The sequence below is a fragment of the Pseudopodoces humilis genome, chromosome 23, assembly GCF_049639895.1.
Source record: "Pseudopodoces humilis isolate 2021_Gansu_Grassland_sample_001 chromosome 23, ASM4963989v1, whole genome shotgun sequence".
Lineage (NCBI taxonomy): Eukaryota > Metazoa > Chordata > Aves > Passeriformes > Paridae > Pseudopodoces > Pseudopodoces humilis.
The window spans coordinates 1,298,072-1,324,620 of NC_142222.1; the positions used below are offsets into that span (position 1 = coordinate 1,298,072).

Here is a 26,549-nt window from a genome sequence, read left to right on the forward strand (position 1 = left end):
TGTGGTGGGGCATCTGTAGGGTGTCAGTGGGGTCTCTGTGCTGGGGACTCTAGGGGACAGGGTCAGCAGGGCTCAGCCCACAGATGGGGCACCCTACGGCTGCGCCTCTCTCCCAGAAGCTCTGCAGAGGGAGAGCCAAGGCTCCATCCATGATCTGGGAGGGAGAAGAGAGGCAAAAAGGTAATTTGCATCCTAAACAAAAGTGCCAACAGACCTGACTTCCCTGGAAGGTGAAAGCGGCACCTGTGCGGTGCTGGAGGCTGTGAATATCGGGGAGCTGAGGGGTGTGAGGGCTCTGCATGGCCCCGCTGAGCGAACCCCGAGAGGGGCGGGCAGCTCTTCCTTTCATGTCTGATCCCTCCCGAAACCACAGCTTCCCTTCGCCCCGCGCGGGGATCAACCACGGGTCATATTTAATAAAGGTGGGGATGGGAGAAGCCTTCAAAACATTACATCACCTCGGTGTGGGGGAGGCGGAGGCAGGCAGGGAATGCGAAAATCTCAGCGCAAGTGGGGGCAGAGGAGAAAAAAAATCTCCGTGAGGGGGTTTAATGGGCCTGTTTTGGTGGGAACTCTCTTGCCCACTGCCCGCGAGGTCAGAGGCGGTGTCTGCACGCGTTCAGGCGTTAAATGAAACCGTAAGGAAAAAATGAGAGGCAGATACGAAATGCGTAAGCGCGCCCGTGGCAGAAATCCCCCGGCGCAGGGAAAGTGTCACCGGTGCCCTGTGGCTCCCGTGTCCCCGCTCTGCCCGGTGCCAGGGTGGGCACGAGGCAGGACAGGGCCTGCCCTGGCTCCTCTGCCCGGCTCTGCAGCGCCAGGAGCAAAGTTCCCCGTGCCGAGAGCCGTGCCCGGGGCTGACCCCGCGCTGGCCCGGCGCTCACGGCTGGCACCGATGGCTCTGCTGCCAGCCGGGAGCCGCAGCCCGGCTCAGGGCAAACGCTGCCGGCCCCTCTGTGCTGATGCAGGAGGATGTGGCCACGGGTAAGGGATTGCCTGGACCAGGCCGTCGCGGAGGGATGGTTATTCCCTCCTTGTGGACAGGGCTGCTGGTTTGGTCCCTGGAGGCTCTGAAGTGATGGGGAGCGGGAGGTGAGGCCGCTCCAGCCCTGGGAGCTGCCGGCCAATGCGGGCTGGCCGCAAACCAGGTGGTTTCGGAGGGCTCAGGGGCAGAGCAGAGCATGCTCAGACTAAAAAACCCTCCCGGTGCAGCCGCCCTGCGTTCCCAGCCGCAGTCACCTCCCGCTGGAAGCTCGGGCTGATGCTCCCGCCGGGCTGGGGCTGGGAAACTATGTGCTCCCAGCCCCGAGGGGCACCCACCGGCCCCCCGAGCCGTAATGACCACGCTCTTCTGCTGAGAGGAGTTAATGAGCTGTGCCGGACAACGATGGGAAAAGGCCGCTTGCAGTGAGGCTCCTGACATCGCTCGGAGGAGCGGGGCGTGGAAGAAGGGGGAAGAGCAATGGGGTGAGAGAGATGGACCAGAAAACGATATCCACTTCATTAGCCAGGTGGTTCCAAATGTGTGGAAACAGGACAAGGTCCAGGTCACCCACTGTGACAGAACATTATTATCATGCGATGCCATGAAGCCTGTGCAAAGACCAAGTCAAAGCTCACCAGCCCACTTGAAAGGGAAAAGGGACCCGCTCGGAGCAGGAGCCAGGCTGTTCCCAGGCTGCTGCAGGGTGGGGGTGTCACGGCCCGTGCCGGGGGGTCTGGGCTCTCAGCCCGGCTCCTGCTCTGCCCTGGCACCTGCAGAGCCTCCCACAGCCTGCCCTGGGCTGTGCCCTGTGCCGCAGTGTGGCACTGAGCCGGGGGTGGCAGAGGCTCTGCACGCCCCCTCAGCCCCATGGCTCCGTGGTCTGGTGTCTCTTCTGTCACCTGGGAGCTGCAGAATTTTGGGGTGATCAGGGACCTGCTGTGGTGTGAAGGATGAAGGCACCTGTGGCTGCAGGGACCTGGGGGGAACGTGCCACTCACCCTCCGAGGTGGGAAAGCAGGGCACAGGGGGAACACTCACCAGTAACCCCACAGACCTTGGGGTGCAGGGCACAGCACAGCTGGGGACCCCTCACTCTCACCCAGGGCATTCACACGGTGCCAGACGGGTGTGAGGGAGCTGCTGTCAGCTCCCTGTCAAGCCTCAGCACCTGGGACCAGGCTGGGAATTTGCTCGGCTGGGCCCAGGGCTCCAAGCTGGGAGCCAGGAAGGGGCTTTTTGGGATTCTTCTCTCTGGGTGGTGCTCAGGCTGCCGTGTGCCCATGACAAACCCTGTGTGGCCATCGTGTGCTGATCCTCAGCCTCCCTCCCGACACAGGGAGAGCTTCCCTGCTCCCGTTAGGTGGCTGATCCCCAGCATCCCACTCCTGCCTGTGGCTCTGCCCTGTCCCCCAAAGGGCAGAGGGGCTCTGAGGGCGCTGTGCTGCCATCCTGGCCCCGAGCTGCTTCTGTTCCACCAGCAGGAATGGTTTTTATCGATAGTTCAGCCTGTTCAGCCCCTGCAGCTCCCAGCAGCCGCTCCTGCTGGTGGGCACAGACCGTTCCCTGCTGCGCCCTGGGGCTTTTCCCTTCCCTTCCCTCTGCCTGGCTCTGCAGGAACCCAAACTGCCACAGCTCCCCAGGGTGTTTAACTGAGAGGAGATCCATGGTCAGTGGTATTGGGGACCAGCAGCTGCGCTCCTGAGAGGCTCTGGGGCTGCATTTGGGGTCTGCCATGGATGGTGGTGGCTGTCAGGATTTTCTGTGTGTTTTGAGATGGGCAGGTAACTCTGGGTGCCCTGGAAAAGTCTGAATCTGGGCTGGGAACACTGGGTTTAAAGCTGTTGGCCTTTGCCAGGGCTGCCATTCAGGTGCCAGCCAACAGCAGCAGCAGCTGGAAGTGCTTTGGGCAACTGGGCAGTCATGAGTGGAGATTCCAGGCCTGCCTTCCCCTGAAGGGTCCCGGGCTCGTCTGTGCCTTGCTCTGGGTGTGGTGCCGCCTCTTGTCTTGTGCCTGCTTTGATTCAAGTGCGTTTGTTGATCTTTGGGACTTGGTGCATTCACAGTGATAGGCACAGCAGGTTTTGTTCAGATCCCAGAGCTCAGCTTGGATCTGTTCCTCTGCCCATTCCCAAGCCTGTTCCCTGCTCCCAGCCCTGACTGCTGCCAAGGGTCAATGGGGGCTTCGTGTCCCCTGTGACCCCTGTCCCCACAGCCTCCCTTTTGCCATCTGGGCGTCCTTCCATGTCCTGCACAGCTAAATGGCAGCGAGCCTGTCCCCAGAGCTGTCCCACCGCGGGGGCCACGACCCCCACCGCTAACCCCCGACTTGGGGGTGCTCCCCTGGGCCCTCACAGCCTGTTCCTGCTCCGTGCCGGGGCTTGGGCAGCAGGACTCCACACATTGGAAGACACGGGGGGAGAAACCTCCCTTGCGAGACGTGAAGGGGCTCTCGGCTTGGCCCCCTTCCAGCGCGGGCACGGCGCCCGGGGGAGCCGAACCCACCGGGGGTCTTCGCTTGGCCCCGGGGGGCGCGGGCAGGGAAAGGCGTTCCCTTCCCGGGGTGCGACCGGCACCGGGACCCCCGACGGCAGCCGGGTCCGAGGCGCTCTGAGCCGCCGTCCCGTGCGCGTCCCGCCCGGCGCTGCCCCCGCCGCTCCCCCGGGGCCTCCCGCCGGCCGCGAGGCAAAGTCCGCCCCGGCGGGCGCTAAGGGCCGGGCCGAGCCGTGCCGGGCCGGGGCGGGGGCCGGAGGAGAGGCCTTGGCGCTGATTTGCATAAGGTATAATGCCTTATGGTGGCGGTCATGGCTTGGTAGAGCGCGGCCCGCGGCCCGCAGCAGCCGCGGCCGGGGCGGAGCGGGGAGGAGGGAGGCGAGCGGCGGGCGAGCCGCGGCCCCGGGAGGATGGTGTCCCAGCTGAGCGCCCTGCAACGGGAGCTGCTGGGCGCCCTGCTCAGCTCCGGGGCCACCAAGGAGGGGCTGATCCGCGCCCTGGAGGACATGGTGCCCGCCGCCGGCTTCGGCGTCAAGCTGGAGAGCCTTCCGCTGTCTCCCGGCGGGCCCCCCGACGGCAGGGCCGCCCTCCCGCCGCTGGCCAACGGGCACGGCAAGGGCAAGCTCTCGGGCGACGAGGGCTCCGAGGACGGCGACGACTTTGACACGCCGCAGATCCTCCGCGAGCTGCAGTCGCTCAACACGGAGGAGGCCGTGGAGCAGCGGGCAGAGGTGGAGAGGATGATCAGGTACCGGCACCGGGCGCACCCCGCGCCGCGCCGGGAGCCGCCCGCAGGCGCTCGGACCGACGGGCCCGGCCCCGAGCGCCCCGCCCGGGGGTCGTTCCCGGTGTGTCGAAGCCGGTGAGGAGCCCCGGCGCTCCCTGCCCGCCCCGCGGTCGGTGCCGGCGCTCCCCGCTCGCTGCGTCCCGGCCGGTGGCGGCTCCCGGCGCTCCCTTGCCCGGCGCTGCCGGGACCCCGCGGCGGAGGGCAGCGGGCAGGGGGAAGCCGGGGCCCTCGGCCACCTCCACCGCCCCGTCGGGGCTGCCCGGCTCCGGTCGCGGCGGGGCCGGGGGTGCCGGGGCCGTGGGGACTCGGACCGGCCGCCGGCTCCGTCCCTCCGCGCCGGCGGCTCCAAACATAAACCGCACCACGTGGAGCCCGGGGCGTTATTAATTTATTTCTATAAATCATCAACAGAAAGATACACAAAGGGCCGCGATCAGGGCGATCGGGCCGGAGGGTTATTCATTGCCGGGGTTGTAAAGCGGACGGGAGCGGGGAAGGAGGAGGGAACCCCCGACGGCGGCGGCTCCGCTCCGGCCCACCCCGAGATGCGGCTCCGCTCCGAACCGAGCCGGGCCGGGCTGAACGGGGCAGCCCCGGGCTCGGCGGGGCGGGCTGCCCCGGCCCGTGGGGGCGCGGGCGGCACCGGCCGCGCTGCGGAGCCCCGGGGAAGCGGCGCCGGTGGGAGCCGGTGGGAGTCCCCGAGTGCGGCGGGGGCACCTCGGGCTCCGTTCGTGTGCCCGTGCCCTCTGGCAGCCTGCAGAGCCCGGGGACAGCCCCGAATCTTCCCCTCGACACCCCGGGATCCCGGCGGCTCCGGTCCTGTCCCGGCACCAGCCGGTCCTCTTTGGGGACGGGGCAGTGTCACCCGTGCCAGCCCAGGCTGGGACCCTCCGGGTGCCAAAGGGGCTCCGTGCGAGGGAGGATCCATCACAGGCCTCTCCCGATGGGTTCCCACCCGTCCTGCTTGGCACGGAGCCCCTCAGCCCTGGCGGCTCCCACCTGGCCCCGGTGCCCTCCTTGGTGGCCACATCCATGCCCGGGGTGGCCGCGGTGGCCGGGGGCGCTGAGCGGGCCGGGCCCCGGGATCACTGTGCTCCCACAGGTGTTTCTGTGCAAAGTTTGCCTTGGGTGCAAACAAGAGCGGGCACATGTCCCTGAGGAGCCTTTGCAAAGAGCTCGTGTTTGCTCTGAGAGAGGCCTTTGTACTTGGAGAGGGAGCGGGTAGGGGAGCCAGGAGACAGCGACTGCAGCCGTGCTGGGGGGCTGAACCCCCAGTTCTGGTGTCCCAACCGGGGCAGGCTCACTCTCGGGCTGTTCCCGCATCCCTGGGGCCGCTCAGCCCTGCAGCTCGCCGGGGCCCTGGGCTGGGCTTTGCTTCCCACTCAGCTCCCAGCTGTGGGAGAGACACCCCAGGGCTCCCTCCCTGCCCATCCCACCTGCCGGGGCTCACCCAGTCCTCACCAGGGAACAGCCGGTCCCATCCATGGGCTGGGGACCTGGGGAAAGCCACCAGCCCTGGGGACCCAGCAAAAGCACCCCAAAAGGTGTGGGGGGTGCAGAGCCTGGTGTGCAGGGAGATGCTGACCAGGATGTGATTTCTGCAGGGAGCCAGGTTTATAATCCTTCTGTATAAATTCTTGGCATATTTCTCTGAGGATGTGGAGTGTATTTACCTGGTTTGGAGGTTGACAAAATGGGTGAGCTGGTCTGGGAATCCCTGGGAAGAGGAACAGGCTTTGCCCCTGGCCTGTATGTGAGGCTGAATGGGGAAATGGCTCTTTCTTGGGCAGCACTGGCAGCCAGGCTTTGTGGGGCTAATTTTGTGCAAGAAAAACACCTTTCCATTACTTTGGTGGAGAAGGATTGTGGAGCCAGGGCTATAAACTGGTTTTCCAGTATTAGAAAGCACTCCTGTGCTGGGTCGGTGATTTGGTTTTGTTTGTAAGTAAAGTCCTGTTGAAGACTGGACTATTAATGTTTGTTTTATTTCATTTTGGTGACAGAATCAAAGAAAAAGGGCTGGTGTTGACTCAAAAGGTTTTCCTCTCTGGCTTTTTAGGTTACCAAAAAAGAAAGGGAAAAAAAAAATAGAGGCCAAACAAACACTCAAACGTTTCATTTTGGGTCAAGTCCAAACATTTTGTTTAACATGAAACAAAATGTTTGGGTTTGGTTTCAGGTTGTTTAACCCTTTTGAATACGGTCAAGTTGATTTGTAAAGGAAAAATCACTGCTCAGAAATTAAGAGCTGAATAATTGTTTTGAAAGTGTAAGTGTGAAACACGATGGAAATGTCAAGGTGAAGCCTTTTTAAAGGCAATTAAATGGAGGGAAATTCTGGGACTTTTTTTTTTGCTAATTCTCAGATATTTTTCCAGCCAAAACATTGCCAAATTTTATTTGAATTCCCAAATCTCATCTGTAGCCCCCGAGTCACTCATCTGACATTTCCCAAGCGTGCTGTGATTGACTGGCTCACGGTTTCACTCTGAGAAAGCGCTGCCCTGGGCTCGCTTGTGAACCAAACCGCTCTTAGAAATGATAATGAGCTCTGTTTCATTAACCTGTTATTAATCAGTAATTAGTGGGATCAGTTGGGCGACACGAAGCGCTTGTGACAAAGGTCTGCCCGAGCCCCTCAGCTCGGGCGCGCGGCTTTGCCCGGCGCCGCTGGGAGGACGTTTTCCTCCTCATCCTCCTCCTCTCTTCCCACCTTGTCCTGGGAGCCCTCCCACGGGAAGGACCCCCATACTCAGCGGGGTTCCCCTGCCTGGAGGATGCAGGGCTGGGCACAAGCTCAGCCACTCCAGGAAAGCTCTGTGGCTCCTGCCCGGGGTGTGACAAAGCCCTGCTTGGCTCTGCTCCGGTACTTCTGCTGTGGATCCAACCAGCTTTGTTTTCAAGCTGCATTCAGGAAAACAAGTAAGAAATGTACTTGTTGGGCTTTTTTTTTTTATTTTTTTCATCCACTTGACAAGTTGAAGGATCCAAACTAAGTAAAGAATTGGGAAAGCAGCCGGACGGTTGTTGCAAGCGCGGCGTTGGGGTATCGCATTATTTGAGTGCAGGACTGTGACCAGCTCTGGTCACACCGATTTTTCAGTGCTGAAAGTGCTCCCTTTTAGCCCAGAATAAACCCTGGGGTCTTGGATACAACACAGGTGTTTTGGCCTGTTCCTCTGCTGTCACACTGGGCATTCGATGGAGCTAAAGACCACGGACAGCATTTGGATTTTCAGCTGTAATTTTATGTGTTCTAAAATAACAAAGCAGACCCTAAATCGGCATCAGCTACCCCAAGGACAGTAAAGCAGTGTGATTTAGAGAAGAGTCATTTACACCTGGATCCTACAGGAGCCAAATTCAAGTGTTTAATAATAATCAGGAATGACTCCAAATTTTTGGGGGTCTTGGTTTCGATTTTGCCTTTGGGGACTCGTCGGGGTTTGTGTGCCTGGTTTGACCTTGGCTTCTCAGCCTTTTGTATGTGGTCGGTGCGTGCACAGCTGTGGGAGAGAGGGAATAGGGTCCCTTTTGAGGGGATACTGAGATTTTTAGATCATTGGGAATGGAAGGAAGAAGCTACACAGCAAGCGTGGCGGGTGGGCTTGGGTGGCTGTGCAGGGGTCCCTGCCAGCCCGTGGTGATCCCAGGGACACGGGGCACGGTGCAGGTGCTGCACCCATGAGCAGGGACAGGAAAAGCATCCCCAGCACTTCTCTTTCTTCATTAAGAGACCAGGGTGGGCTTCCCATGCCCATCCACGTGTGTATGTCCCACGGGAGAAATGGCGCTGCACGTTACGGCAGCAGTCCATGGGTGGGCTGTGCTTCTCCCTGGAGGAGCTTTGCTGGCAGCAGTGAGACCTTGGTGTGTCCCAGCAGGACACTGGGATCCTCTCTGCTTCTCCCTCCCTGGGGGAACAGTCTGGCTGGCAACCCCTGGCGTGGATGTGAGCGCCCATCCCGCCAGCCCTGGGATGGGACAGGGCTGTTGTGGGGGCCTTTGGGAACCCTCTGAGGATCTTGTGTCCTTCTGAAACAACAATAATAATAATAATAATAATAATAATAATAATAATAATAATAATAGCAGCAATAATAGAAATAATAGCAATAGTAATGAAAAGTTACCATTATGGGAAGAAGCAAATACTGGGGGCTTTTCCCTGGCAGCAGATATTAACCCTTGGTTTCCCTGCCCACAGTGAGGACCCGTGGCGGGCAGCGAAGATGATCAAGGGGTACATGCAGCAGCACAACATCCCGCAGCGGGAGGTGGTGGATGTCACCGGCCTCAACCAGTCCCACCTCTCCCAGCACCTCAACAAGGGCACCCCCATGAAGACCCAGAAGAGAGCTGCCCTGTACACGTGGTACGTCCGCAAGCAGCGGGAGATCCTCCGGCGTAAGTACCTGTGGGAATGGTGGGGGGAGAGGGGGTCCCTGTGTCCCTGTCCTGCCCCTGGGTACCAGCACAGCCCCCAGACTCCAGCTGTGTAGCATCTCCCCAAAACCCTTTTCCAAGTAAAATTAATTTAAGGTGCAGGAAGAGTGGGTGAGAGCCCCTCTTGGTGGCAGGGTTCCCCCTGGCTCAGCTGGATTCCTGGGTATTTGTGTTTGTTAGAGCTGGGAAAGCAATTAATGATGGCTCGCAATTAGGTGCCTTTCACACCTTTGCTCCTTCTCCTTGTTATTCTCCAGGCTGCTCGTAAGTGCAAAAAATGTAGGGAGAGAAAATGAAAACCCCCTGAATTGCTGCTGTCTGTAGCAGGGTTTGGGGCAGTCTGTGCTGTTTAAAATGCAGATGATTTTGACCAAGCACATGGACTATTCCTGTGAGCCCCTCTCCCGTTGTTGCCTGCCCTGGGATCTGTCCCGGAGCTCTCAGAGCAGCCCCGAGTGGCACTGGCAGCCCCCAGGAAAGGGCTCTGCCTCCCTCCTCCAAAGGGATGCAATATCCAGCAGCTGGGAAGTGCAGAGAAGAGTTTAGCACCAAATACCATCGCTCTGAAAACACACCTTGAGACGTTAGAGCAAACAGAGCCTGCTCCAGCCTTGCCCTGGGCTTCCCCTCCCCCGTCACGGGGGGAAAAGCCATTATAAAAAGAGGGAGAATTCCCCTGCAAAACTGGGAATAATAAAACCCTCCCATTAATCTCCCTTTACTGCCCTGGTGACAAGCGCCGGGGCTGAGGCGGCCGCCGAAGGTCACCTCTGGTGCTGCCCGCCCCGGGCACGGGGCTGTGTCCCACCAGGCTGGGAGGGGAGCGGGAGGGGAGCTGTGGGTGAGCAGAGAGGGGCACCCTCTCGGGGGGCTTCGCAGCCATCCTGCCCAGCTCCTTGCTTGGAAAAATCCTCCCAAAACAAGTGCAGGCTGGCAGGGGCCCTGCCCATGAATATGCATGGCCATAGGCATGCCCTGCACATGCCTCCCCATTAAGCAGGGGTGGCAGCGGGCTGGGGTGGGTGGCAGGGAGCACCTGGCTTGCTCCAAAGCCCGCTCTGGGCTCGGGGTGCTGCGGGAGGGGACACGGGGGGGCCGCCTCGGCGGGACCGTGACTCCGAGCGGCGGCTACAGGCCAGCTCACGTCTGCTCCTTTCTCTTTCAGAGTTCAACCAGACAGTCCAGGGTTGTGGAAATATGACAGACAAAGGCAGTCAGGATCAGCTGCTGTTTCTCTTTCCAGAGTTCAATCAGCAGAACCAGGGGGCTGCCCAGCTCGACGACGCCTGCTCTGAAACCCCCAGCAAGAAGATGCGGCGCAATCGGTTCAAGTGGGGGCCGGCCTCCCAGCAAATCTTGTACCAAGCCTACGAGCGCCAGAAGAACCCCAGCAAGGAGGAACGAGAGACCCTGGTGGAGGAGTGCAACAGGTAACTCGGGCTGCCCCACACAGCCTGCACTGCCTGCCCTGCCCCACAGCCTCAGCCGTGGCAGGTGCCGGGCTCCCGGCTCACCAGCCTGGCTCCCGGCTCATGGCACAGCTCTGCCGAGCTGCCCGGCCTCTCCTTGCCATGCTTTGCCCCTCTGGGTGATGTCTGGGGCAGAGTGAGCTCCATGCTTGGGCAGGGATGTGATGGGGATGCTGCAAGGATAGCACAGGGCTGCAGTGGGGATAGCACAGGGCTGCAGTGGGGATAGCACAGGGATGCTGTGGGGTAGCACAGGGATAGCACAGGGATAGCACAGGGATAGCACAGGGATAGCACAGGGATAGCACAGGGATAGCAGGGATAGCACAGGGATAGCACAGGGATAGCACAGGGATAGCACAGGGATGCTGTGGGGATAGCACAGGGATGCTGTGGAGTTCCAGCAATATCAGAGGGAGCAGGGATGGCCTTTACAGTATGGCTGTAGTTGAAGAGAGCAGGTGGACTTGCAGGAGGGGCTGGAACTCCCCCAGATTTGTTGTGTCCTGAGGCCCCTGCCTGCCCCCAGCAGCAGCAGCCTCACTTCAACGTGTTCCCTTGCGCTGGCAGGGCCGAATGTCTGCAGCGAGGAGTGTCCCCCTCCAAGGCACACGGGCTGGGCTCCAACCTGGTCACCGAGGTCCGTGTGTACAACTGGTTTGCCAACCGGCGCAAGGAGGAGGCTTTCCGCCAGAAACTGGCCATGGACGCCTACAGCTCGGGCCAGCCCCCGCACAGCATGAACCTGCTGCTGTCCCACGGCTCCCCACACCACAACCAGCCCAGCGCCTCCCCGCCCAGCAAAATGCCAGGTAAGGCTCGCCCGGGGTGCTCGGGGGGGGGGATGGCAGAGCTTGGGGGTGCTGAGCCCGCGGGGCTGGGTGTGTGAGGATGCTCACCCTGCTTCCAGCCTCAGGGAGGGACGGTGATGGAGAGGAGCACGTCCTGTCACGGCAGTGTTATGGCCGGGCCAGCCGCGTGGTGAGGGCTGGATTTCCGTCATGCCGAGGATAAATCAGTGTTTGTTCGATGGCTTTGACTCACGGGAGTTCCGTGTGGGCTCGGCTGGGCAGGGCGGGAGGAGCTGCCCGTGCCAGTGCCGGCCCGTGGGATGTAGCCCAGTGGGGAGCGCGGTCCCGGGTGCCCGAGGGGAGTGTGGCAGCGTGTCCTGGCCTCGCTGCAGGCTGGAGACACCCCGGGCTGGGTGCACGACTCTGCAGCATCCCCGTGCCCCAGCGAGGACCGGGCGGAGCAGAGCAGAGCCGCCGAAAACTCCTGGGGACTGAAGCGGGGGATAACGCCGTGGGGAGGGGGCTGCACACTGCGGGGGGCTCAGGGGCCAGAAGCCTTGTTGGGAGAACGATCTCCATCCCTTACCTGCCCCGGCAGGACAGGGTGATGGGGGTCAGCCCCACGTCCCCTCGGACACAGCCCCGGCACCGGCACAGCCCGGCCGGGGAGGCTGGAACCAGGCACCGGCTGGAAATGACCCTGCCCGGCCCCGAACACACACCCAGCTCTTTCCAAAGGCAAACCAAAGGAAGCCGAGTGGCGGAGAGTCCCCGGGAAGGGCAGGGTGCCTGCGGACACCAGCACGGCTGTTGGCAGCCCCCCGAGGGGTCCCGGCCCTGGCAGGAGCCGGCAGATCCCGGGGACAGCCAGCGGTGACCAAAATGTGACCCTGCCCCAGGAATGCCCCGCACAATGCGGGGACAGGGAGGACGTTTGCCCTCCTGTCAGCGGCTGATTGCTTACAAGGTGCCCTACAAGCACATTGTCAGCAGAATCAGCTGTTTTCGGTGTCGCGGCGGGCTTCACAATGCCCCACCAGCATGCAGCCCCGCATTGTCACGGCGTTGTCCCCCGTGCATGCTTAATTGACAATTAAGCCGGGGCTTTGAACGAAGCCCGCTGCCTTTGATGTGCCCCCGGCCTGCCAGCGCACATGGGGCACCCCCCGAGAGCCTTTGTTTTCTTCTATTAGGGGACAGCAATTACTGTAACCGCGGGCATTTATCTTGGGGCTGGAGGGCCGTTAAGCCCCAACCTTTATTTTCCCGTCGGAGCGGTGCCAGCAGGGGCCGGCCGTGGCTATAGGGCCGGTGACAGCCCCTCCCGAGGGGCTTTTGAGCAGGGCAGGAGTGATGGCTGCGAGAAGAGCCCCTCCGGAGGGGTCAGGAGGGCTCGGCTGCGAGAGTTTCTTGGCGGTCGGTGCTCGTATCCATCCCGAGGAGGAGGAGATGGACACGGCAAGGGACACTGTGGGGTTTTAGGGTTGCTTTGGGGGCAGCAGGCAGGGATGGAGCTGAGCCATAATTGCTCCAGGGTGCTTGGACCAAGCTGGGTCCGAGAGGCTTCCAGCTCCCGAAACACCGCCGGGTCCATCGCTGCTGGAACCTCCTCCAGGAGATTTCTGGGGATCCACTGCTGGCGGGGCACATTCGGTGCTGGCCCCGCTGCCTGGCTGACCCCGTCCTGGCTGTCCATGCTGGGATTTGAACTGTCCTTGCCCCGATGTGGCGGCGTCTGGGCCGCTCAATGCCTTAACAGCTTAATGACAGCACGGGGACACTGTCCCTGCCCTACCCGGCCCCCGTGACATCCCCGGCAGGAAACGATGGGGCTGGAGCTGTGGGGCAGCTGCAAACCTCTCCCGTGCCTGTGGACAAAGAGGGATCGCCTCTCCTCGGGACATCAATGGGGTCTTGCAAAAGGGCGGGATGACAGCGGGGCAGGGATGAGAGCTGTAAAAGTCAAACATCCTCCGGCCTCTGCTTGGGGACCCATCTGTCAAGCCTGGAGCTGAAGTTTTTAACTATTTGGAGGTAAATACTTAAAGCCTTTCTATCTCGGAGGCTCCTCTCCAAGGCTGGACTTTTCCCTGACTCTGGGTTTTATCAGCGGTCTTGGTTCCCTGTTTGATTTGAAGGTCACTTGGGGCTTTATCTCGGTGCCATGCTGTAGACTCTGGCTTATGCCATTTTTATCTTCAAGAGCCCCGAAGACAATCGGGGCATTGATGAGATTAGGGGAAGCACCGCCCGCCCTGCATACAAAGGGCTGCCCGCCCTGCAGAGCCCCAGCCCCACGGCCGGGGGGCTCAGCACCCCTGTCCTGGGGTCTCCACACCCATGGGGGGCTCAGGGTTCCTTCCTTCCTTCCTTCCTTCCTTCCTTCCTTCCTTCCTTCCTTCCTTCCTTCCTTCCTTCCTTCCTTCCTTCCTTCCTTCCTTCCTTCCTTCCTTCCTTCCTTCCTTCCTTCCTTCCTTCCTTCCTTCCTTCCTTCCTTCCTTCCTTCCTTCCTTCCTTCCGCCACTTCCTTCCTTCCGCCACTTCCTTCCTTCCGCCACTTCCTTCCTTCCGCCACTTCCTTCCTTCCGCCACTTCCTTCCGCCACTTCCTTCCTTCCTTCCGCCACTTCCTTCCGCCACTTCCTTCCGCCACTTCCTTCCGCCACTTCCTTCCTTCCTTCCGCCACTTCCTTCCTTCCTTCCTTCCTTCCTTCCTTCCTTCCTTCCTTCCTTCCTTCCTTCCTTCCTTCCTTCCTTCCTTCCTTCCTTCCTTCCTTCCTTCCTTCCTTCCTTCCTTCCTTCCGCCACTTCCTTCCTTCCGCCACTTCCTTCCTTCCGCCACTTCCTTCCTTCCGCCACTTCCTTCCTTCCGCCACTTCCTTCCTTCCGCCACTTCCTTCCGCCACTTCCTTCCGCCACTTCCTTCCGCCACTTCCTTCCTTCCTTCCGCCACTTCCTTCCTTCCTTCCTTCCTTCCGCCACTTCCTTCCTTCCTTCCTTCCTTCCTTCCTTCCTTCCTTCCTTCCTTCCTTCCTTCCTTCCTTCCTTCCTTCCTTCCTTCCTTCCTTCCTTCCTTCCTTCCTTCCTTCCTTCCTTCCTTCCTTCCTTCCTTCCTTCCTTCCTTCCTTCCTTCCTTCCTTCCTTCCTTCCTTCCTTCCTTCCTTCCTTCCTTCCTTCCTTCCTTCCTTCCTTCCTTCCTTCCTCCCTCCCTTCCTCCCTCCCTCCCTTCCTTCCTTCCTTCCGCCACTTCCTTCCGCCACTTCCTTCCGCCACTTCCTTCCGCCACTTCCTTCCGCCACTTCCTTCCGCCACTTCCTTCCTTCCTTCCGCCACTTCCTTCCTTCCTTCCGCCACTTCCTTCCTTCCTTCCTTCCCTCCTTCCTCCCTCCCTCCCTCCCTCCCTCCCTCCCTCCTTCCCTCCCTCCCCTCCCTCCCTCCCTCCCTCCCTCCCTCCCTCCCTCCCTCCCTCTCCTTTCTCTCCCTCCCTCCCTCCCTCTCCTTTCTCTCCCTCTCTCCCTCCTCTGCAAACATCAGAGTAGCAGAGCAATATCAGAACAATCATACTTATATAGATATATATGTGTACATACATATATATTAAAATGCATTACTTACCTATATATATCCATAAACATTTAGGTATCTCTATGGATGGAGATAAACATAAAAATAACCCAGTGCCACCCTTGGGATTCTTCCTAAAACCCAAAGGGCAAGTGAAATGCTTTAATTTTCCTTTAAAAGAAGAGCCCATGAGCGAACCCTGGCTCTGGGTACCCTGGTTTGTACCTGGATGCTTCCCGGTGTTCCTTGGGGTGCTGGTTCTCACTGGGACCCGGTGCCAGCAGCTGTAATATTTTACTGTCGAGCACATTGTGGGGCTCAGTGGGTACAGTGTGCTGTTTGGAGCTTTTCCCTGTTTTATGGGGGTAATTAGAACTTTATGACAGCAGCGAAATGGGAGGGTCTAGTCCCCATAAACGGGTTTATAATGGATATAAACTATGCACCTCCGTAACTGAGCAAGATTAACACTTTAGGGACAATTTGAGTGGCAGCCCAGAAATCAGGGCTGCCCTCAGGGCTGCCCGGACCTGAATTTTGGGAGGGTGAAACTGTCCCATCAGCGACCTGGCTGCCCACAGTGTCAATGGGTGAAGCATCACTGAGTCCAGCACGACCCCAAAAATGACACTTTCCTTTTCTCAGCCCACTCCCACACCCTGGTCCATGCCAGTGGCAGCATCCTGGGGGTCAGGCAGAACCTGAGCTGGATCCCCGCCACCACCAGATTGCTGGTGAATTTTTGGGGTCTCTTTTGGGGTTTGGTGTTGCTGGTGATGTGCAGGACATTGGTGAAGGTCTGGGCAGAAGTGCAGCCTAGAGCTGGGGGAAGAGGCAGACGCCGAGGTTGGGATGTGCTGTAGCACGGTGGCAGCAGGGCTCCCACTGCGTGGGAAACACAGTTAAAAGTACAATGGGGGGCTTTTTAAAATACAATTTATTAATATCAAATGTAACTTAAAGCAAAGCAGAGCTAAACTGCTTTGCTGCTGGTGCCTGCCAAAGGGACAGGACTGGTGTGTGCTGAGAAAATGGCACAAGGCTGCAATGAAAGTGATAAAGAGACCAATCCTTGCCCTGAACTCCCTCTACTATCCCCCTACCCCAAAAACTGAATCAGGAGGATGAGTGTGGTGCCCCAGAGAAGTTGGGAGGTGCTGGGGCTGTCTCTGGGTGCCCAGGACCCCCTTGCCCTGGGGCTGTCACGCTGCGTTCCCCGTTCCCCATCCATCGGCTGGAACAGGGTTAAGGCTACGGGAGCCGGACCCTGCGGCTCGTCTGGGGCAGGGGAAAGCAGTAAAACATTTCACAGGCTGTGCAGCTCAGGGGCCACACAATGGCCCATCCCATAAACAGATTTTATATTATGGCTGTAGCTCCAGTTAAAAAAAAAGCCTTGAGGAGGGAAGGCTCCACGGCCATTCCTGGTGATCCCCATCCAGGCTCTTCTCCTGAGCAGCCGCGGGAAGAGACTGAGGGGGAATAAATCCCTTTGCACAAGGGCTGCTTCCAGCTGTGGAGGCACAGGAGAGCAGCAGCAGAACTGTTGTGTTGGGTTCTGATGGCTGTCTGAGCCCAGCTTGTAAACCCTGGCTGCCAAAGCTCGCTCCGGGAGGAATCCTCAGCCCTGGTGCAAGCAGCTGGAGCTGTGCTCGTGCGTTCACCCGGCTGTGGGGGCTCTGTGGGGAGCTCCCAGAGGTTGTGCTGCCAGGATCCCAGGGCTCAGGGATTGAGGGAAGCCTGGGGAGCTCAGGGGAAGGGCACCCCTATCACCAGGGAGCTCCGTGTGTTACAGCGCTGACAACAGCAGCAGTGCCTTCCCAATATTAATGATCTGATCTGCCCAAATCCAGCCCACCCTGGGGACACATCAGTAATAACACCCCTCCCATTGTGAGAATGGGGAAAACCCAGTGAGGATTGATGTTTCCTAAAGGAAGCCCTGGCAGGAGGCTTCTCCCAGCCCAGCAAGCAGCTTCTGAGCAGGGGCCTTGGTGGGGCTGGAGAGTGGCACTGCTGTCACCAGCCCAGAGCCCAGCCTGGCTCTCCTGGGGAGAGTTAATCTTCATCAAGACTCTTCATCAAGACACAGAGTCATCAGTGGCTTTATCTAGAGACCCAAAATCTCAGTCCCCAGCCTATCTGGGAATCTCGGCGCTGGTTATTGTTCTTCAAACAATCAAAGTCTTGTCCTTGGGGATGTGAGGAAGAGCTTGGAAATCAGCATTTCACCTCTTGTGTGTTTTGAAGTCAACTTCAGAGCCTTGGGTGGCTTTGCTCATGGGTTATCACCCCCTCAGCTGGATAGGGCATGATTTTGCATTTAGAATGGACTTTTTTTGTTGTTCTTACTGAGCCCAGAAGAGCTTGAATTCAGCAGAAACTCTAATTTCCTTTGCGAGAGGAGCCGTCTGCGCTCTCGTCTATCTCTCAGATCGCACCCAGAAGAAAGAGCTTTATTTTATCTCCCCTCCCATTGTTTCAGCAGTGCCGGGATCCCGGCCCAGAGTGAAGCACCCTCTGCAGGGCCGGGGCCACGGGAGGAATGTGTGTGACAGTGCCCGGGTTGAGTAATGTTTACCCTGTTCATGGCAGGGACGTCCACTCGGGCCGGCAAATATCCACCTGCCAGAGGACATTCTTTTATTATCAGGGATAAAGGGGTTTGCTGGGAAATCATCAGGAACCAGACATGGTGAGGAGATTCCTATCTGCGGGTCGTGTTTAACCAGCTGATGGGGAAAACTCGGAGGCGATTACGGAGTGGCTGTGTTGTGGTTTTGGTGGAGGGTGTGTGTGGGTCTGTGCTTGGGCAGATGATTTTGGAGCTGGTGGAAAGCTCCTGCACTCCAGTTATTATTTCTTTGTTTTGCCTTGGTTCAGAGATTAATTTTGGAGTAGAGCATCCTCCACCTGCACCTCCCCTGTGGTTCTGAGGGGCTGTCCCCAGTGTCCCTGTGCAGTGGCCGGGGTCACGGGTGGGTGATGCTCATGGTGGCTGGCAAGGCTTTGCCACCACGGGTTTTTTCCCCAGCAGAGCCGTGGTTTGTCTGTCCATCATGCACCACTTCGATCCCAGAGCAGTTCAGTAAGTCTGGCTGGGAGCACAGGGCTGGGCTCCTCCTAATAAATGGCTTTTTGCTGTAGTTGTCAAGGCAGCCCCGTAAAAGACACTTTTGTTTCCCATGGATTTTCCTCAGTTAATTATTTGTGATCTGTAGATGCCTTTCCATGACACATGGCTGATCATATGGTTATCAGTGTGGGGTGCTTTTGCCAAATTAAATATATTTATATAGAAGACCAGTGCTGGGGCCAGATTTCCCTCCAGGGCAGTGGAGGGCTGGGGTCTGCTCTGGGGGTTGGTGTGTGTCTGGTCCCTCTGTTAATCATACACTTTTGGAGAGGGTGGTGAGAGGGAATCGGATGCAGAAGGGCCTGAGAAAACAGTGGGAGCCGTGGATCTGGGAGCTGGGCAGCTGGGGATGGCTGGGGGCTGCGGGAGAGCCTCAGAGGGATGAGATGGAGGCTGCAGGGTCGCTCCTCGTGGTGCAGGGTCCCCAAGAGCCGCGGCAGGACTTTGCAGGAGGGGTGCGAACTGTGCAGATGGAACACGAGGGGTGCAGGTGGGCGTGGGGCCACGGGCCCAGGTGGGGTCATTTCCCCCCTGGTGGCACTGGGCAGTGTGGGGTTGCAGCTCCAGCCATCCTCACGGGAATTCCAGCAGATTCCAGGACAGGGACAGGCTGGGAAGCGCTGCTGGAGGAAGGGACTCGTCGGGAGCGTGTCCACATCTGCGTGCTTGTGCCAGGGGGCTGTGGGAGGGCTGAGGGGGTCGGCAGGACCCGGGACACCCCCCTGGCTCTCCGGGTGATGCCGATGCGGGCTGTGTTTTGCAGGGGTCCGCTACAGCCAGGCGGCGAGTGGCGAGGCGGCGTCCTCGGGGGCCATCGGCCACCACGGCAGCGGTGCCATGGTCACCACCAGCCAGGCTGTCCTGCAGCAGGTCTCCCCGGCCAGCCTGGACCCGGGCCACGGTTTGCTGTCTCCCGAAGGTAAAATGGTGAGTACACCTGGCCCATTGTGGCGGCGGCGCTGATAAGATAAGAGGGCCCAGCGGGCAGAGCAAACACGCTTTCCCCGGGTTTCACACGCGGCCCGGGCTGAACAATGGGGCATTGTGGGGGACGAGGGTGCCGCTGTCCCGCTCCCGGTGGGACACGGAGTGTTTTCCGAGATGGATCTGGCTTCATTGATCGCAGGATGAAGGCGCTGGGTGGATCACTGTTTGCTTTCCCCTGCCCGTGACACGGTATCGATAAAATACCCATTCATTACTTTTTCCATAAGCCCTCCCAAGTTTGGGAAGAGCTCTCCTTGTGAGCAGGGACCTTCTTGTCCCAGGCATCACCCAGGGGATTGAGGCTGCTCATGCTGGCTCTGGCCTCACAGCTCCTGCCTCTCCCCCTCCCCTGTGCCACGTCCTTGGGGCTCTGCTGTGGGGGCTTTGCTGGGCAGAGCTGTCATCCTCAGCATGGCACGAGTGGAGATGGGACATCAGCATCCCTGTGGTGCTGGACATGTCCCCACACTGCTGCTGCAGGACCTGAGCGCTCGGGGTGCCCCTGCCTGGTGCAAAGCCCCTGGAGGAGTGGGTGAAGGAGCAGGGCAAGGAGGAGGATCAGGAGCAGGGTGGGATAGCAGAGCACAGCCCGTCCCTGGAGCAGGCTGGCAGAGGTTTGCCTGCAGCTGCTGCTTTTCCGGGAGTTTTTTCCTGCTGAAATCGAAAGTCAAACATGGCACTGGGTGACGGGGCCAAGCTGGTTCTTCCCCGGTTTTCACTTCCATTTTCAGAGGGTTGTCCCTCCCGGGCCATCCCGCCGGTCTCCTGGCAAAGCTGGGTGGCCACGGAGGGGCTCGCTGTCCCTCAGCTATGGCCCCATTTCATTGTGCCTTTCTCCTGGCTGGAGAGGGTCTCTGTGCAGCCCCTCTGGCTCTGGCACTCACCCTGCGAAGCCAAGTGTCCTCTGCCAAGCTGGGGGGACATTGCAGAGCAACAGCCCAGCCCCCCCAGCCCACTCCCTCTGGCCCAGCACGCCCAGATCACCTCCGGGGTGTGTTGAGGCTCATAACCCTCAGCCTGGAAGCCATAAAATGAGTCAGGGATAAAGGCAGCGGCGGCACCGCAGTGCCAGGGCGGGGATCCCCAAGGACCAGGTGATGCCAGCACCCCCTGCCAGCTCCTGGCACCAGGACAGAGACCCCCAGAAGGGGCTGGGCAGCACGGGAGAAGGGAAGGGAGCAGATGAAACTGGGAAAAGCCACTTGGAAAAGTGCAGCAGAAGGGCCCTGCTGCGTTCTGCCCAAGGCACAGACACTGCCCAGCGCCGTGGGGACCGCGCGGGACCGCGGCTCTGCCAGCTTATCTCTGATCTCCAGGCAGGGCTAGCTGGTGCTTGCAAGTGATTTAATAGAAATATGCTGTAGGCTGTGGTTTCTAGTGAGTAAACATGTGCCTTTAATGCCCCACATGAAACAAGGAGCTGCCAAGGAAGTTGCGGCATCTTTCAGGAAGGAGCGTTGCTGAGGCACCAGAAATCTCCTGTGGCTCACTCTTTCATGCTCCAGTGTTTGCCTCAGCTGTGTTAGTGCCAGAGGGTCTACCCTGAGGGTCCAGTGCCTGGAGGGTCTTTTCCAGTCATGCACAAGCCAGGTGCAGTGCTCTGGGGCTAAACAGCCTGTGAGAGGAGCTGGGGCTGCAGGCGAGCAGCGTGTGCTTGCCGGGAGCTGTTTGACTTGTGCAGCCGAGTGTGGTGTAATGCGGCCTTGAAGGGACTTTGAAAGTGGAAAATACCGGATCAGGAAATGTGAGTCACTCCCGGGCTTTGGAATTTATTGATGGATTTGTTTCAATTGCTATCTCCAGCTCACATGTGCAAAATAAACAAGGTGCTCGGAACGGGTGTCCAGAAATGTCACCTGAAGGGCTGCAGGGATGGCCCTGGGTTGGGATTGAGGTCACTCAGTGCAAGAGGGCTAACGACAGGGATTAGGGGAAGGTGCAGCAACTAAAGAAACAAGGCACTTACATGTCCTGGGGACCAGCTCCAGTCTCACAGCACACAGCAAGTGCCTTTGTCTGATCCCTAAACTTTGGCCCAAAAGCCTGGGCACTGGCTCTGTCTGCGCTCACCCACTCCCGTCTCACCGGTATCCTGCCAGATTGGTGACTAAAATCATCACCACGGGGCCCTTTTCATCTGCTTTCTGTCATTTTTCTTCACTTTCCTGAGTTTATAGGTCCCATTTCCCCTACAAGTACACTGGTTAAAAGTTAATGAGTGTCAAGAGCCCTCAGCTGTCCCTGTGGGCTGGAGCTTGGACTTGGGGTACAAAACAGCAAGGGCTTGGGATGTGCCGTGTTCTGGTGCCATGCTCCAGTGGAGCTGGAAGCCAGTGCCAGCAAAGTGTTTCCCAAAGCTGGTTTGCTGTATATTAACACACAGGGGAAGTGCTGCAGTCAGGGTCTGCACCGTGGGGGTGTGGGGGGTGAAGCCCCAGCGGGACTCTGAGGAGAGGGCTCTGCTGATGCCCCCCATGTCCCCATGAGCTCTGACACTGCCTGTCCTGCCCTGCAGATCTCCGTGTCGGGGGGCGGGCTGCCCCCGGTTAGCACCCTGACCAACATCCACAGCCTGTCCCACCACAACCCGCAGCAATCCCAGAACCTCATCATGACGCCGCTCTCGGGAGTCATGGCCATCGCCCAGAGTAAGCCCAGTTCTCCCCTGTCCCCTGCCCTGTGACGGGGAGGTGACGCTGCCCGCTCCTGACGGCCCCCTCTGCTCTCTCCCTGCTCCCAGGTCTGAACACCTCCCAGGCTCAGAGTGTCCCCGTCATCAACAGCGTGGCTGGCAGCCTGGCAGCCCTGCAGCCGGTGCAGTTCTCGCAGCAGCTGCACAGCCCGCACCAGCAGCCGCTGATGCAGCAGTCCCCCGGCCACATGCCGCAGCAGCCCTTCATGGCCACCGTCACCCAGCTGCAGAACTCTCACAGTAAGGGCTGGGGAAGCTGCAGAGGGACCTGGAAATGAATTCAGACGGGAAATCGGCTTGTGCTCTCCTCCTGCTCTCCCCTGCCCAAGCTGGCAGCCTTGGCTGCTGCCCCTCTCTCGTGGCTCCAGCCCATGGGATGCTCAGCAGGGCAGGGTGGTCACATCCTGCCTCATCCCCTCCTTCCCCCGCTCCATCCGTCTGGTGCAGCCACAGCCCCTCGGTCCCCGCGGGTTTCTGGGGGCGAGCTGCCGCCTGGGAATGGAGGGAAGCGGTGGGTTCCTCCCCTGGCTTGTTTAACCTCATCCCTGTGTCCCTGCTGCCCGCTCCCACCCCTGGAGCTGCCGTAGCGAGGGCTGGGGTGGCTTTTCCCTGACCTGTCCCCCGCTGTCCGCAGTGTACGCGCACAAACAGGAGCCTCCCCAGTATTCCCACACCTCCCGCTTCCCCTCGGCCATGGTGGTGACGGACACCAGCAGCATCAGCACGCTCACCAACATGTCTTCCAGCAAGCAGGTAACGACCCACGGGGCTGTGAGGGGGCACGGGGTGCAGGGGAAGGTGGGCTGGAGCTTTTCCCCCTCTGGATATGGGGCTGGAGGTGGGAGAGCAGAGACCCCATCGTGCTGCCTGTGCTCCGCTCGTGGGAAGCTGAGGATGAGAACCACATCTCTGAGGATGAGAACCACATCTCTGAGGATGAGAACCACATCTCTGAGGATGAGGACCACATCCCAGCCCCTTCTGAAACATCTGCTTGCAGGTGGCGTGCTGGGGATTTGGGCGATTTTGTCTGACACTTGGTGGTACCTGCCCATCCCTGGGGCAACTCCATGAGAGTGGGAGCATCCTGCTGGGGCTGAGGAGGTAGAGCCAAGCAGGCTCTGTTGCCTGTGCCCAGGGGGATCAACCGTGGTTGGAGTCAAGTGGAGTCCAAGGCTCCCCAACTTCCCCCAGCCCATAAACCTTTATCATCTGCCCACTGCAGGTGTAGGGCCGGACTTATCCTGGTTCAAATCAGGTGTGTGAGGTTTTCCTTAGACAATAGTCCCTTTCTGAGAGCCAGTTCTGGGGACTGTGGGAAATATGTGGCCCTTATTGATCGCTAGATAAATAAGAGAGAGCCTTGAACTTGCATTCAGATAAACTTTCTTCCCGAGGTTTGACAGGGGACAGGAAAAAAATGTCTGCAATGACCACAGAGTAAATACAGTGTGGGATTGCTCTGAGACCCCCCCCCGGCATCGCTGTGGGATCCTTGGCGAGGCTGAAGGAAGGGGCTGGGCTGCAAAGGGGAGACGTGGGGGGTTTGGGGTGCTTGGGAAGGGGTCACGAATGCCACCTCCCCGGGGTCCCACTCAGGGTGACCATTCAGGCACGGCCGCCCCTCCGAGCTCCATTTCCTCCGTGCAGCTTTATCGGCCCATCTGCTGCGCGCTCAGCCCGAACTGCCCCTGATTAATCGAGCTCTCCTGCCTTTGATGCCGGGCTGGCCGGGCAGCCCCGGGACACAGGAAATGTCCCTGGCAGGGAGATAGAGCCCGGCCATCCCCGCTGCCTCCGGGCCCTGCGATCACCCTACCCTGACCAGCTCTGCCCACGGGGCTGGGGCTCCCAGGGCTTTCTGCCTCCACCACGTTTTTGCACTTTAATTAAAGCAGGAGGAGGTGTCGTGGCTGAGGAGGGGGGGATATGGGGCCAGGACCCTTCACCTGCTGTGGTGAAGGGGCACCCACCCCCCCATTACCCCCAATACATGATAAACATCCTGCAAGCACCAGGGCAGGATCTGACCTGTCTCCAACAGCAAACCCTCCCAGCCCCCGGGGTCTCTTTTCCTGCCAACCATTCGATGCCCAAGCTACAGCTGGAAAAATTTATCTTTGGACATGGTTTTCTTTCTTGCTGGTCAGCAGTTTCATTAGCCAGAGGTGAATGAAGTGTGACAGACGCAGCATGGGGGCCCCATAAATGTTGCTCACCACCCAAATTGCTCAAATACCTAAATATTTTTGGTGATTTGGGTTTCTGTCATTGACTGGGGCTACCAGGGGCTGTGCCCTGGCTCCTGCACACATTGCCTTGGCATAAGGCAGGCAGCCCTCACCAGACCCCAAAACCTGTTCCGTGGTGGAGGTGGCTGCTCCAGGTCCAGCCGGGGGGACAGAGCTGGAGGGAGGTCCCTGGTCCCCCCCCAGCTCTGCTCTCGCTTGCTGTGGGTCTCTTATCAGATATTGTTATTAGACCTGGAAGGGGCAAATACCTCCCGGTTCCTTTGACAACGCTTGAGGCCGAGCCACCATGTTTATTACGTTGGCAAACACCTGATAGCCACGGCCAGTCCCTAATGACATGTCACGGGAGGCTCCTGGCGTCTCCTTATCTCCGCCTGACGATGTTTGCTGTGCGCTCCAGCCCGCAAGGTCACCCCACCCCTGGCCCCCGCCCACCGGGCACTGCGGGGACCCCAGGGATGGAGAGGGATGGAGAAGGGGCCTCTGCAGTGGGATGGATGTGGCAGGGGCCACATCTTGTGGAAGAGTGCTTGGCTCTGTCCCTGGAGAGGAGAGCGATGCTGGGGGACAGCGATGAGCCCCCGGCACCGCTCCCAGCCCGGCCGAGCTCAGCCTCTCGCCTGGCTGCTCCTGGGCTGCGTGGCACAGCCTGGGCACAAACAGGACCTTCTTTAGTGTTACTGTGTTTGGGAGGGGGTGACGATAGCTGCCTAAGGAAGTATTTTCCCACTGCCTCCCCCACAGGGGTGCCAGGGAGGGCTCGGGGCTGAGCAGGGCAACACCAAGGTCACGGAGCAGTGCAGGAGGTGATGCCTCCAAATGCTTTGTGGTGCTGCCTCCTCCTCCTGCCTCGTTCCCCGCCGCTCACCGTGCTGCTCTCTCTCCCTCCCCAGTGTCCCCTGCAAGCCTGGTGATGCTCCACACCTCGCTGCTTTTGCACATAGCAACGGGATCTTATTTTCCACAACATCCCGAGGGCGAGCTGCGCTCACAGCCCGGGAGTCGCCTGCCAGAGCACAGCCCAGCAGCGAGGAGCCCGACACGGAGCCGGGGCTCCCGAGCCCGCCGGGGACCAGCCCGGAGCCGCGGTGCCCACCCGGGACCTGCCTCTCCTTCCCTCCACGCAGTATTTCCAAGATGTGTCTTGGGGATTATTTTCCTGAAGTATTTGCCTTCCAAGAGGCTCTCCCGAGGAACAAGGCACGAGCTGTGCTGGGAACTGGCGGAAGGGGAAGATGGATCATGTCTAAGTTATACTCCTCCACTCGGCGGACTGAGAGGGACCGGGGTCTGTTACTTGGCGTTTGGAGGGGAGGAATTGCATGTGTTGTTGAACTGAGCCAATTAAACTGTAAATATAGGTACAGTCTGCTCCATCCTGCCCCCTCCCCACTCCTATACATAGAGATTTATATAAAAAATAAGTAAATTTTGTCCAATGGATGTAAACTATTGTAATTAAGTGCAATTCCCCCATCTGTATATATTGGTCCCGAATATCTTCTCTTTCTCCATTTTTTTTTTTTATGGTAAAGGTCAGAGCTGCGGCTGGTTTTGGTTTTGTATTTCTCTTTTTCCTTTAAATGAGTTAATTCCAATCCTGGGGCTGGCAAGGACTGTGGTCAGGCAGCACTGGGCTCTGCTGTGCAGGAGGACAGGCAGACACGTGTCCCCTGCACCGTGACATCCCACGTGAAGGGGAGCACGGGGTGAGCTGAGCGGAGCCCTGCAGGACCTGGATGATCCATGTGGGGACAGCTGCGACTACAAATTAATCTCAATGGACTTCCCTGCTTTTGGGGACTCTGAGATGGGCTCTGGGGTGGTGGGGAAGGACTCGGCAGCTTGGTGAACACATCCAGCTGCTGGGAAGTGTCAGCAGCTTCCAGGTGAGCCAGGAGCATTTGCTGCTACAGAGTGAATGAGGCCACACGGAATTCTGATGGGATCATCCCCAGCTGGGCTCAGAGACTGTCTCCCTTTTCCCCTCCCTCAGGGCACAGAAGGGGCTGTGTGCTCAGTTACTGCCTCATCTCCTGCCCAGTAAATGGCCAGTACAGGTGGCTTCTTTCCACCTTCAGCAGTTGGTGATGGACCTTTCTGGCTCCACCCTTAGCAGTGCACAGGGTGCTCTCGTCCTCATGGTGCCATGGATGGATGGATGGATGGATGGATGGATGGAATATGGGCCATGGTATGAACACTCCAGCTGCTGCCCTGTCCCACCTGGCAGCAGCTCCTGCACGGAAAGCTCCACAGAAAGATCTGCAGCTTGGGAATGATCCCAGCGCCGTGGTGAGGGCAGGTCCAGCCCAACACAGGACACACACCACAGCCCTGGAGGAGTTTGGGTGCCCAAGTCCAACCTCCCAAAGCCATGGAAGCTGTTAAAGGCATCGTCTGCCCTCTGTGAGACACGAGCTCCTCTGTACCTGCTTCTCTGTAAATGGATTGAATACTCCCAGTTGTGCTGATTCTTTATTAACTTTGTACCATGTGCCAACTGCTGAGAGGGATTTAGAGAGGTGGACAGCAGCAGAGGTGCCCATGGACAGATCACCATGCTAAGGAGAGCACTGGATGCTCTCTTTGGGCTGAGAAAGGCTCTTTGACTCAGTTGTCTGGCACAGTGGGACCCTCACCCTTGCTGGGACTGACAGGAGCTGCCCTACGGTGAATAAGTCATCAGGAATTTGGAGACCAATATTCAGAATTACATTTAATTTAATGTATACCATAATTAAACATCTTTTCTTCTGAGTCCTTGCTGCTGTGTGGTCTGTGGACTCCACAGTGGTTGTCTGTGGTGGTTTGGCAGAGGCCAGGCTGACAGGGACACATGGTGGCATGTCCCTCCTGCTGTTCCTTGCAATGATCATCTCCACTGATACCTGCCTGCTGTGGGGAGTCCAGCGTTCCCTGAATCCCCAGGTATCAGCCAGGAATGGCAG

The 26,549-nt window shown here is 59.0% G+C and overlaps 1 protein-coding gene across 2 annotated transcripts; it reads left to right on the forward strand.

Moving 5' to 3' along the window:
* The first annotated feature begins 3,814 nt into the window (after positions 1 to 3,814).
* On the forward strand, positions 3,815 to 26,291 carry HNF1B (HNF1 homeobox B). 2 transcript variants are annotated; one of them, XM_005525673.3, is made up of 9 exons: positions 3,815 to 4,223; positions 8,470 to 8,669; positions 9,874 to 10,138; positions 10,748 to 10,989; positions 18,431 to 18,594; positions 21,170 to 21,302; positions 21,395 to 21,586; positions 21,981 to 22,099; positions 24,492 to 26,291. In XM_005525673.3, exons 1-9 carry the CDS (start codon positions 3,886 to 3,888, stop codon positions 24,510 to 24,512), a joined length of 1,674 nt encoding a protein of 557 aa, XP_005525730.1. In that variant the 5' UTR covers positions 3,815 to 3,885; the 3' UTR covers positions 24,513 to 26,291. The 2 variants fall into 2 exon arrangements, with proteins under 2 accessions (XP_005525730.1, XP_005525731.1); XM_005525674.3 differs by having other exon boundaries at positions 9,952 to 10,138.
* The last annotated feature ends 258 nt before the right edge of the window (positions 26,292 to 26,549 follow it).

What these genes read in the sequence shown, in the direction of transcription:
- HNF1B (XM_005525673.3), top strand. Translation starts at nt 3,886, where the DNA reads ATGGTGTCCCAGCTGAGCGCCCTGCAACGGGAGCTGCTGGGCGCCCTG. An exon ending in GAGGTGGAGAGGATGATCAG is followed by an intron (nt 4,224 to 8,469) that starts GTACCGGCACCG and finishes CCCTGCCCACAG; the next exon opens with TGAGGACCCGTGGCGGGCAG. An exon ending in ACATGTCTTCCAGCAAGCAG is followed by an intron (nt 22,100 to 24,491) that starts GTAACGACCCAC and finishes CTCCCTCCCCAG; the next exon opens with TGTCCCCTGCAAGCCTGGTG.